At 45.5% G+C, this 12,983-nt stretch overlaps 1 protein-coding gene across 1 annotated transcript in view; it reads left to right on the top strand.

Annotated features, from left to right (window-relative positions):
* Nucleotides 1–11,632, top strand: part of LOC310888637 (one cut domain family member 2-like) — a 28,833-nt gene extending 17,201 nt beyond the window's left edge. Inside the window, exon 2 of the mRNA XM_083815539.1 lies at nt 1,491–11,632. Coding sequence (XP_083671665.1) covers nt 1,491–1,777 — 287 coding nt within the window. The 3' untranslated portion in view covers nt 1,778–11,632. The remainder of the gene's footprint in view (nt 1–1,490) is intronic.
* Nucleotides 11,633–12,983: the final 1,351 nt, after the last annotated feature.

Consider the following 12,983-nt stretch of genomic DNA (forward strand, 5'->3'; position numbering starts at 1 on the left):
CCCCCTTTGGCTGCCGGTGCTGCATCCCTCAGACCATGCCGGTGAAAGCCAAAACTCTCTGCTTGCCCTCAGCCTGGCAGCCAGAGCCGCGGGGACGGGCAGCTGTACCCGCAGGGCTGCAGCACAGCGCCGCGGAGCCTGCGACCTGCCCCTCTGATCGCAGTCTTCTCCTTTCCTCATTTCTGAGGCCTAATGACTCGATACAAGTTGTGTTTGGAAGCTAACGTAATCCGCATAAACCTGCACTAATTCACCATTAAAGGTGCAGCACGCTGCTGCCAGTCAGAGCACTTTTCAGATTAGTGAACAAAGAGGTAAAAAGAGACCGTGCCGGCAAGTGGGCTGCGCAGACGGGGCCTCGATTCGCGCTGCTCAGCCCCGGCACGCCGCCTGCCTCAGCAGCTCTCCTTCCAACAGCAGCTGCTGCAGTCAGGGGCGAAAACAACAGATACACTGGTAAATGATTAAAAAAGTAGCCGCGGAGGTCTGCTTCTGGAGGCAACGAACAGACAAAAGGCCCAGCTGGGTGGTGGGCAGGATTTGTGTTGTGTGTGGGTTTCCCCCAGCTGTGGTCACGGCAAGCTGCTGCCCCGAGAGCTTTGACGGCGGCGTGCTCTGGGCTGTGCAAAGAAATAGGAATCCTTTCCGAACACTAAACCTCGTTGTCGTGGAGGGGACCCAGGCCTCCTTCTGCAGGTGGAGGAGGTGGATGCACTGACTGTCCCAAAACGTGGACAAAATGTTCATCCTGAATGCGCCAGCAGCAGCTTCCAGTGGCATTGCCTCAGTGCACGGGTCTGCTGTAGAAATTACCCGGGTGGTGCAGTTTGCGTTGTGGAACGGAGGCCTGTACAGTTTCCTTAAGAAATAATTATCTGGAGTTGTTACATGCTGTGCTACATGGGAAGTATCCACAGATAATTGATCTTTTTCTTGGCTATTGTGAAAAGAAAAGGATGTGCTTTGTGTTTTCCTTCCTAGATTGAATTCAGAGAAATTATTTTTTTTTTAGCCTAACATTGCCATGTGTTTCTCAGATTTTTGCTTCATAAAAAGTGTGGAAAAAAAAAAACAAAATTCCTCACTGTGCAGAAATCTGAATGTGAGGCTGTGTCATGTGAGTGGACGATAAGCACGCAGGGGTGAGCTCTGTGAAGGGCTGGAGACCCAGTGCCCAAATGCCTCATAGTCAGGTGCCCATCCCTAGTCCTTGGTTTTGGCGTGTGAGCAGAGGCACGAGCGCGCCGCCCCTGAAATTCACCTCCGCACCCCCGGTGCCGCTTGCAGAGCACTCTCGTGGAGCGCAGATCTCGGCCGCGCGCGATGCTCCCGAGGGATGAGCCGCAGGGACTGGGTCCGCGACCGGCCTGCAGCAGGCGCCGGAAGGCTCACGGGTGCTCGGCTTCCTCGGTGCCGGGGGTCGGGCTCGCTGGCATGTCGCTCGTGCTGACCCTTTCTTTCTCTCTGTCTCCTGCCACCCCCTCCCCAAGCATGCAAACGCAAAGAGCAGGAGCCGAACAAAGAAAGGAACAACTCCCAGAAGAAATCTCGTCTGGTTTTCACTGACCTCCAGCGCCGAACGCTTTTCGCCATCTTCAAGGAGAACAAGCGCCCGTCCAAAGAAATGCAGATCACCATCTCCCAGCAGCTGGGCCTGGAGCTCACCACCGTCAGCAACTTCTTCATGAACGCGAGGCGGCGCAGCCTGGAGAAGTGGCAGGACGATCTGAGCACCGGGGGCTCCTCCTCGGCCCCCAGCACTTGTACCAAAGCGTGACCGGGAGCGGCCGGCGCGGCGGAGCCACCGAGCGAGCGGATGCGCAGCGGGGCCCTTCACTGGTGACTTAAAGCACAATCCTCCCGGAAACTCGTCCCAGCCTAGCTGCAAACAGAGGACACTTTTTACGGCTTTTAGTCAGTTTTAGAAGGCGCAAGTGAAAAATTAACCTCTTTCTATGTAATACTATGCTCAGGACAGGCTAAGCAGGTCTGAAGGAAGAGAGCCGTTCGTGAGGCAAGTTTCTCCTGAGCCCCAAGCCCCGGCTGGTGGGCGCTGCGCAGCCCGGTGCCGCACCGCCATGCAGCACCGCCGCGCGAGAACGGAGCACAAAGTCTGACACGGAGACGCTAAAGAGTCCGAGAACCTGTTTTTAAATCTCAGGCATGGTTTTGTTAAGTGTTCTAGGGAAAAAAAACAAAAGATCAAATTTACAGGTTTCTTTTTTTTTTTTTTTAGTTTCTTTGATTTAATCAGTGAGTACAGCTTGATCTTGGATCAGAAAAATTCAATTCACTTGAGCTCAAAGTATCAAGCACAAAGACAATAGCTATAGAAATAGGTACGATTCTGGACTCACTACAGCTGTTATTTTGAGATGCATTCTAATTTACAAAGTTGATAGTGAAAAAGTATGTGACTACACAAGTCTCAAGCACAGTTTGCAGTTTGTCACAAATTCTGTGTTTGTACATAATGCAGATGCACACTCAGGAGGTCAATTTAACTGCTACAGTACATGGAGCAAACACAATGTTTTGAAAGATCTAGATTTTTTTAGGTCATTAATAAGCCCTTTTCAGTTACCAGGAATCTAATTTCTCCTTTGTAGTCTCATTGTTACTGAGAAGTATTTAGTGTTCACTGTATTTTTGTTCATTTTTTTTGAAAATCCTTATGGGAATTTTATGGTACTTTCAAGCAGGAAAAAAAAAAAAACAAACAACCACAAACGAGCCCTTCAAATGTCATTGAGCATGTTAGATGTGCTGCATATGACTTAAATATGCCATCTAAGCCCATTACATTTTAAGTTCTTTTCGTCCACCAGTCCGTCAAAGCTGACGAGAACACAGCACACCAAAGAGACAGGATTTCTGCAAGCCAAAGATATTCGTAACTCGCCGTTTTCTTTTCGTCATCGTTAGCGTGGTCGTTCTTTTAGAGATCAGAAAGCCTCACAAACGCCAACCCGTTTATAAATCTCTCACGGTCATTTGCTGTACAATTGAGCAGAAAGTGAGCGCTGACAAAAACATGTGAGCAAAGTCCCGAACGGCGCGGCGGAGCTGTCACAGCCACCTCGCTGCAGCCACAGCAGTCTTCGAGTAGCAAACGCGATCCTCGCCGCCGGAGCGGTCACGGTCACTCGATGTGCGTCCTTACCAGTGAATGGCCCCTTCGGAGCACGGCCCCGTGTTCGAAAGCAAGCCAAACGCTGTCATGCTTCTTTAGAGACACTTGAGACTTTTTTTATGTACTACTTAATCGAAACCAAAGAAACGTTTTCTGCACCTACTTCTTCTGCAACGAACTGTTCCATTTAAAAATAAAATAAAAATAAAAAAACAAGGAAGCACGTCAGGAAGCGAACAAGTAACACACTGTGTTTTGACAGACATCTTGGACATTTTAGGAAGCAGATATCAAAGAAAGGGTTGACAAGAACAAAAACAAAGTAAAGCCAGTATATGATTGCTGCTTCATTTGACAACTCAGTAATCTTAAAGTTGAAGATTGTCTTTAATTTGTGCCTATGCAGTTTTTTTCAAAAGAACAAGGAACAGAGCAACCAAAACCTCAACAGCTACAATACCAAAGATGAGGATTCTCACAACTGTTTTTTCAGTTCATTATCTCCTCTTGCACGACTGAAATGCGTGTAGCACCATTGATCTGTGGAAAGGTAATCAATTCTGTTTCTTTGAGCAACACAAAGGGTGGGTTTATTTATGTTTTTCCTGTTTCTACCCCACATGGAATCTCTCCAGGAGTTGCATGAACTCCAAGTGTAAGATGTTGGGATACTAAACTGGGACGTCTGCTCTAGCTGGAGCCACGTACGAAAAATGTGTCAGTTGGATATTACTTGTTTTGTCAGATAGAGTTGATCTCTTGTATGTTTAGAGCTTTGAACACCCATCCTTCTCTATGTGAAAACAGTTGAAATACCTATATACCCTCTTCCTCATTCCCAGGGATAAAACTTGCAATATATGTACTGATTTATTTCATTGTAAGTGCTGAGCACCGTTACAGCCTGGCTTATTATGATCAGACCCTGATCTGAACCGTAACTGAGTTTCAGCAATTCATATGGCAAATCAGTAATTTGTTTTGACATATTCTGTTGTCACAGTCACGATGATGCAAATCATGACATGCAAACCAAGTTCAGAGCTATGCCCAGTGTATTATTTTGTTCCATCTCCACATTTAAATGAAAGCTCTTTTTTTAATTGCTTTGCAAAACTGCTGCAGTCATTTTCCATTTTTTACTTTAGGAAAAAAAAAAATCAAAAAACCTTGTCTGCTCAGGACAGGAAAGTTTTCTGAGAAGTAAATTCAGGATCCTCACAGCAGCTAAACTGACAACACATACCAGCTCTGGGAATTAAAAGTTCCTTAAACACAGATTTCCCAGACTGATCGAATGGGATTCCAAAAAGCCTCCTAATCAGGCATGGAATAAAGTTGGAAAAAAGACGGTTCAGGGCTGGGCTGGTGCATGCTGCCTCCAGGCGTGAGTTTGTCAGCACACGGCAGAGCGAGGGCCCGGCCGAGGGGCCGTGGTCAGATTCACTTTTACCCCCGTTCACATCTCACGGGGTCCATGCCACCCGGCCTCTACATACACATTGTGAGCGTGGCATTGACCTCATGGGAAATTTCTCATTCTGAAAGTTTTTTACTGCATTTCGTAGCAGCGTTGCGCAATGCTGTTTTTCGGATTACTTTTCTCTCATTCCATTCCATAATGCCTTGGTAACCGTACAAAGAATGGACACAGCACGGGTTAAAAACCCAGAACGCCATTTCCTACCTTCCCTGTAGCTCACTGCAATTGCGAGGCAGAGAAGTGTATCTCTCTCGGAAGAGACAAGTCTCGGGCGTCACATCAGGAGAGTGCTTGGCAGCCGGTGCCCCTGCTGCAGAGCAGAGGGACTTGGGGTTCACTTGGCGTTAGGAGCAGCCACAGGCTGGCAGATTTGGCCTCTTGAGTACCACATGCCTTAGAGGCAAAGAGGAGCGTGTCCTGTTCTCATGGAGCTTATGAACAAAAACCTGTTCTTTTTATTTCATTTTAGAGTTCGTACCAATAGCTGTGACAGAGTACAGATCAAATACTGAATTATATATATAAAAAAAGAAGTATCTTCAATGAAATTATTAATTATCTCCAAACTGTGGAAGTTCTTATTATGCAATATTATGACTTAAATTCTTGCCTTGATCTTTCAAATGTTGATCTGCAGTCTCACACTGGAAGCAACATAATTGTGCTGACCGAGTAGTACTGAGGATGATGTTACTGCCCATACAACAGTGTTTGTTTCGTGAAGTGTGTGAGCCTTCTCTGTGCTGGGGATTGCAAATATAACAGTGCCCATGTTTCCTTCTTATTTCTCAAAATTCATTTTCATCTGAACACCTGAAAATGCCGTTGCATTTTTTTATCCCTGCATCTTTCGTGGCTCTATGTTGTCTTCCATTTCACTGTCGACTATTGTAGGCATTTATGTAGCAGCTGACTCAGAAGAGGAGTGTCGATAAAATATGCTGTGGGTAGATATATTTGTATGTACACACATACAATATATACTATATTCTGTTCATACTTAAAAAACCACAAAACTCAGATATATTGCGTTTATATACCGTATATTTATGAATCTATATAGCTGTGTAATGTAACTTGTTCCTTTTATTTATTCTGATACGAGTGACTAGTTTGTACAGACAGTATCCCAGCATCTTCCTTACTGTGAACTTGGAGTTACTATCATGGGCACATCCAAGATGAATTCAACTTTCAAGAAACCCTGGATATTATTTAATCACCTGTGAAGGAACAAAGAATGTGCTTGATTACTTCGGTTGAATAGCTTTATTCTGGATCTCTCTTAACTAAAGCTAAATCCAAAGACCTGAGAAGGACTAAACCAGCAAACTACTCTCAATCCTGCATGAGGGAATAGGGATCACCTCTTCCAAAACAAAACACGGTAATGATATGGTATTGGAAAGGGTGTGTTAGCTTTGGGAAGAAAAACAAACAAACAAACAATGTTTTTCTTGCTTTTCACAATACGTACGTATTTTTTAAGACACGAGGAAACTTTATACTTGGCCTCCTTTATATTTATTAAGGGGAATTTTTATTGTTTAATTTTTTTTAAAATGCAAAGTTTAAAATGGTTTTATTTTTCTTCCAGACACTTGTGGGTTTTAACCCAATATATTATCTATCAGTAATGTAATTTATTTAGTTTAGTCTTAGAGCAGGTCCTGAAATCTCTGTTCAGTCTAAATCCCACCGAGTTTCATTTTATTTTTAAAGTTCAATGGGAGTTTTACCTGAAGACAGACTACAGGATCAGGGTCAAATGTTAGTTATTCAAAACTATTTAATTCAACCGTTTATTAATTTGGGGTTAATTTTGCTTATTTATCCATTTTACTGTCTTAGTGCATCAGAGATGCAAGCCTGTGTTAGTAAATACACTTAAAAGTTAGTTTTGCTTCATAAAGCATAAAGCATAAAGTTCTGTTACAGACAGGAGGAAAATAACAAGTTACATAAAACAGGATTTTAATTTTAGCTTCTTCTTTTAATTGATTTTAATTGTTAAATATAAAAATTTAAATTATTTAAGTTAATCTCTTCCCATGTGATTAGAAAGCGCAACATACCTTTATTATGGCACATAAAGTCTTCGTAATATAATTTATTTATTTAACTTATTCATCATCATCTAAAGATGCCCTTGTATAGTTTTTATTTTTTGTTTAGAATTACCTTTAAAGCACTACAGATGTTTTTCTGTCAGAAAACAGAGCAAATTTTGAGGACAAGCAATGAATATTCAACCTGAAACTGTGCATTCAGAAACAATAGGAGGAAAAGACATTGAGATGCTTTGCCTGAACTTTGTGGCTTCTTAAACCTTAAGCTGGGAGAAAAATAATACATGCCAAGCAAAAAGAGAGAAACCCTTAAACTAGCTGCTTCCAAGAATGAACTTCTGTGTGTGTAAAAAAGAGAAAAAAGAAAAAAAAAAGGAAAAAAGAAAAAAAGAAAAAACCTTTCTATTTCTAGTGAGAACCAAAGAGGCTACCTCACTGACTTTTTCCATTTGTAATTTTAATCGTGTTGATGATACCAAAGATACCAAAGATTTCTTTCTCTGTGCGGTCTGCATTTTGCTTGTGCTCTTTTATAGTTTTAACTTCTCTCTCCTACATACAGTAATGTACAGCCGCAACCCAGATACCCCAAAGAAATAATTCTTGTGGAAGCTGCTAATTCTGATGATGCAATTTTCTGTGTTTACCTTATGCCTTTCTGCCAGCCAAAAATGTCTGAGGCTGAGCAGAGCAGGCTCGGCGCCGTGAAGCCCTCGCACACCTGCCCCACTCACCGAATCCCAGAGGCCGGAGCACTTGTGTTGGCCTGGAGATGGATCGGGGTCGCGTTCAGCAGCTGAGTCCTTGGTGAAAGGTTGCTGCCCGTTGTGCACAGAGGTCCTGCTGGGTCCGTGGGTCTGCTCTGGCAGCAGCAGGACTAGGTCAGGGCTGATGTGATGCTGGAAAGGCAACGCAAGCGGCTGGTCCAGCAGCCCCCAGGCTAGCAAAGCCACTGTGGACAGCCAGCCCAAGGGGGTAGGATTTGTCTACCGAGTTCTGGCCAGCTGGAAAATAAGCATCAATTCTGTGCTCAGACAGAGCCCCAGGCACTGGGAGGAGCAGCTCCTGTCTGTTCTTTGACCTCCTGTAGGTGCCAGCAGCTGGGAAGGGGGGATGCTCAGGGAGGATGCTTGCTTTCATGCTATCAAGGGCACATTGTTTTCCCTCGGCACAGAGCAGGGATGTGGAAAGCAGCCCCGCCGTGGCCCAAGGCACCCAGAACACCCCACAGGCTCCCTTCTGCCCGGCTCCCCCAGCTGTGGCCGCCTCACATCTCTCCCAGGCTGTGTGCGTGGGTCGGCAGCGCCTCGGCTCCGTGCCGAAATGGTTCCCTGCACCCTGCCTGGGCCCCGAGGTGCCTCCGGCTCGGGCCGGGGGGGAGGCAGCGGGTTCCTGGCCGGCCCCGGAGGCTCTGCAAACAGCTGCTCGCTCCTGCGCACGTTGCTGTTGTTGTCGTTTACAGTTTTCAGATGAAAATCAATTAATTATTTTTCTCAAGTTAGCCATGAAACAAAGACACATTAAGCTCCATTAGTATCATATTCCTAAATGATTACTTAAAAGTTGGCTGTTGGGGAATAAGTGGTGCCCTTTGCTGTTTGCCTCCTTGATCCTGTTGATAGGATTGAATGCGCCGCCCTGGGAGCGAGGCGCGGCTGGCTCGCCACGTGGCTCGTTCCTCCACACGGCCCTGCGCCAGCCCTTCCGCTGCGGGCACGGCCGGCTCCTCGCTAAAAGCGAGAAGAAGGTCTGCATGGGGTGGTAGATAGGCTAAAAAGAGAAAAAAGACGCTCATCCGGATGCCAGGCACAGGGTTTTGGCTGAGCTGGAAAGCCGGCCTGCAACCCCCGGCCCTGCCCGGCCTCGCAGCGGGGCCGCGCGAGGAGAGGAGGCCGCGCAGGGGAGGCCGGTGGCGGCGCAGGGCCCCGCGGCAGGAGGCAGGCGTCGGGGGAGGCTCCAGCCCTTCACCAAGCACTCGGCGCGAGCAACGTGGTTTGGGCCCCCACCAACAAATTGCCCACGGCTCAACACAAAAGCTCCTCTTTAATTAAATGTTGCCTTTTGTTTCCTAGTTCACTTTTTTTTTTAAGTCGGTATTGGAAAAGATAGGGACTTGACAAGTGTGCTTTTTATCTCTCTCTCTCTATATATTCCTTCATTAAAAAGCTATAATGACTCTCAGGATGCCTTCTCGGTGTGGCAGAGATGAGCGGTTCCCTGTGCTCGGCAACACCCCCGCGCCGTGCCCTCTGCCACCCCACCGTAAGGATCGGTGGCGGGCTGGACACAGAAAATACTCAGAATTGGCAGGCTCCTCTACAGCGATTGCATTTCTTACCAGACCCATGCTTCACTTGCAAAGTGTGACATTACCACGGGACGAGTGCCTTGCTTGAACCAAAGCAACGATTTTGCCAGTCTAGACCTCTCTGTGCTTTTTTTTATTCTTCCTGTGAATACCTCAGCTTCAACTGGGCCGCCATATCGTACCTGGTGGGCTTATTGTACTGTGGTGCTTTGCAATGCAACCCTGCAAAGAACAAACTTGTAATAATACCAAAGGCTCTTTTCCTCTCCTCCCCTCCCCTCCCCTCCCCTCCCCTCCCCTCCCCTCCCCTCTCCTCTCCTCTCCTCTCCTCTCCTCTCCTCTCCTCTCCTCTCCTCTCCTCTCCTCTCCTCTCCTCTCCTCTCCTCTCCTCTCCTCTCCTCTCCTCTCTCCTCTCCTCTCTCCTCTTTCGCTTTTCTCCTCTTTCTCTCCCGCTTCTCTCCATCTCTGTCTCCCTCTCCCTCTCCCTGCCCTCACCTCTCCTCCTTTTCTATTTCTTCATGGTTCCAAAGCTTTAATATAAACCTGGGCATGTTGGCAACGCAGACCGTGCAATCCCTTACCGAATTTTCTCAGATATACCTCATAGATAATAGTTGTTTAGAGTAATGTTATTATAGCGTATGTAATAAATTATTCACTGTTTCTTTTTGGTAACTGTGATTTAAAAAAAAAAAAAAAAGCTTTATACGTTTTAGGTTGTGCTTTTGTAATAGACGAAAAGGTGCGCTTAAAAATGTACGTCAGTCTTTCTTCCCGTTGGATTTTTTTTTGTTTGTTTATTATGGATTGAGGAAAAGTTGCAGAATGAGCCCAAAGTTTACAGTTTCATATTTTGCTGAAGAAACAATCTGTGTTAATTTGCTCTGTTGAAAAAAAAAAAAAGAAAAAAGAAAAAAAAAAAGATTATTTTCTACATTTGTGCTACTTGGTCTGAACAGCTAATTGTTCTGTGTTACGGTGTAGTTTTATAATTAGCAGCTGCCAATCAGTGCTATCATTTTTATGCATGAGGCAAAAAACTTAGCAGTGTGATGCATCGTGGTTCTTAATGGCAACTTCTTTTCTTGAATTTGAAAATAGATCTTTTGGTTTAATGGTATTTATTTATGCATGGGAGCCTGTTATCTGTTAGCAGTCGTGGAGCAGTCGTGTATACATTTAAACTGCGAAAACATGCACAGTTTCGCCTCATACAATTACGTACCGATAAATACTGGTGTTTAGATCAATTCTGAGCTATCTGTGCTTTGAACGCATCCGACTCAAATTGAATCCCAGTTAAACTAAACTTTTATCTGAGCAGAATCTGGCCACCCGGCGGTCCTTCCCAGCCAATTCGGTTTATGAGTCGGCCGCTTGAAAATCCGCCTCTTACTGACACCGGAGCCAGCTGTGCATTTTTTCCCAAGACGAGGAGTTCCTTTGGCTTTATGGCACAGACCCGGCGCTGGCTCACCCTGCGCTCGGTGCCCCCCGTGCCGTGGACGAAGTCGGTGCTCAGCGGTAGCAGACCTCACGGCGCGAGCGGGGTATCGTTCACCACCGCTTACCACCCTTCGCTCCGGGTTAATATTTATTACCGTGGTTTATGCCCCGTTTGAGTTAACCCTCGTGTCATTAACTAGTTTTGCTCTCAAGAGCCCCCGGTTTTACAATACTGGCAAATTTATTGTCCCTTATATCCAGGCCCAGCCTCAGACTTTTAATGTAACCCCGATTCATGGATCATGCTAAGCATAAAGCCAAATCAACTACTGAGTACACTTTACTTTGCGTAGAAGAGTGCAACTTAGGGAACGGGAAGTAAAAAAGTCGCAGTCTTCTACCGAGACATCTGAAGTTAACGTCCGTAGAGTGTTTATATTGTCTGTCATTAAGGATATACTAGAGATGTGCTTTCATTAGTGCAAAGAAACATATTTTTATTTGGCCTTATAAAGTAGATTGTGATAATGAAAGCTTTGTAATATAGTCCGTTTATTTTTTTTCTTATTTATCTGCCAAAGACAGTAATGGATACAAGAATTTTAAATAGTTTTTTTGGTAAGACAGTTAATGATTGTAATAGTGTTTAATCTTCCAAAAAGCTTTATATGTTCTTCCGCAATAAGCAGAGTCGATACTTGTTTCAGTAAACTCAACTCATGCTAACAGATCCCCAAGACTACTCATACACAATGCGGTCTTCGTAGTATCTCCACGTTAAGTTCACACGCATTTTGCAATCCAAAGGAAACGAGGGGTATGTGAGACGATGACAATGTTCACTACTGTGCTCAGCAGTAGGTGGTCCAGCTTACCAAAATTTTCCAAGGTACTTGTATTATGAAAGTTAACGTATATTTTATTATGCCATTTTATGTCATTTTTTAACTTTGTGGAAGGTGATATGTTGAACTGAGTGTAAGCTGAGTTTTTCAGACAAATAAAGTAGCTAAAGAGTGAATGTTATTTTATCATTAAAGGGTTTTTACTCAATGATTTGTGCCAATAGATGTCCTTTATCTTAATGACAAGTATTACATTGTTTTCAAATTTTTATTTATAGCTATTGATGTAAAAACCACACACACATATTATTTGCCAAAGTTCAATAAAGGAGGAAAACAACGCTTTTGCTTCCTTGTGCGATGACCCGTTCCTCTTCTTTGCAGGTGCCTTCTCAGCGAGCAGGCGCTCGCCCGCAGCCCGGTGCTGCTCCCCGCCACGCGGCGCCAGGCCGGCAGCGGCCCGGGGGTGCGGCAGGGTGAAACAGAGCCGGGCAGGCAGATAACACAGGGCCACATCCCCAAAATGCGACACTGCACATCGGATTAGGACAACTATGAGCAAAAAGTATTTGGGGAAAAAAAACCTGCACGTTCATCTGTGAATGCAGCTCATGTAGCTAATGCCGGATATGGATTATAATGGAATAGGGAAAAAACAGGGCATGAGGAAAAGCAACTTAATTATCCCGCAGATGATTTCTCAAGCGGACAGTTTTGCAAACCTCCACTCCCAGACCTCATCTTGCAAAGATTTTCCAGTGCATTAACCTTTACTCCTCCTGTTTATCACGTGTGGTACAATGCAGCCACACTGACTTCAGTGCCACCGCCTCGAGGTCTTCACAGGACAGGGAACTGGGGCTTTAGCACATGAGTATTTAAGGGCTTTTGTAAGGAAAAACTGATGTAAAATGAAACGGAGCACCGCACTGGTATCTGGCAGCTCCATAGCTCTTGAGAAGGAGGCGATGGCACAGCTTTGCTGCAGAGGCTGGAAGTGGGATGAGCGCGACCGCCCCCTGGTCGGCCTCGTTCCCACCGAAAGGCTCCCCAGAGACAGAGGGTGAGGCACCAGCTCAGCGGCAGTGCTTCGGGGGGAAGCAGCAGGAACCCGGCCACGGTCTTTGCTGTGCTGTTACTCTGAGGCTGGGCCCAGGTGCTCCACAGCTCCCTCCAGGCATTTTGATCCTTGGCATTGGTTTGGGGAGGGGAGCTGATCTGGGGGCTTTGCAGATGGGAAAAGCATTGTCAACTGCATTTGTAAGCAGAGCTTGGTTATTTGTGCACAAAATCATCTCTCAGCTTGGTCATGAGGCATCAGGCCATGCTCAGAAAGGTTTAGCACCTGCGAGGGCCACATGTCCTTCAGAGAAAGCACCTGGCATCAATCCCAGAAGGAACTGGGCTGCTGCCCAGGGCAAACCAGCTAAAGGAGGAATGAACAAAGACAGAGGTCACCAACCTCATCTTTTTTTGTCCTTCCCCTTTTCCAATGGCCTCTGGTTTTCCCAAGAAAAATAATAACAACAACAAAAAGAATGCCTCAGTCAGTGGTAAGTTGCTGTCTACATTACAGCAGTCAAGATGTTTGCTCAAGAACAAGTCAGTTATATTTAGGTAAATAATGGAATTACATGATGCAGTGCATCTTAAATTACCACAAAATGAAGTAAGTTATCCCCCGTCCTTCCCTGCAGCA

The sequence above is a fragment of the Anser anser genome (assembly GCF_964211835.1).
Source record: "Anser anser genome assembly, chromosome: W".
In the NCBI taxonomy this organism is placed as follows: Eukaryota; Metazoa; Chordata; class Aves; order Anseriformes; family Anatidae; genus Anser; species Anser anser.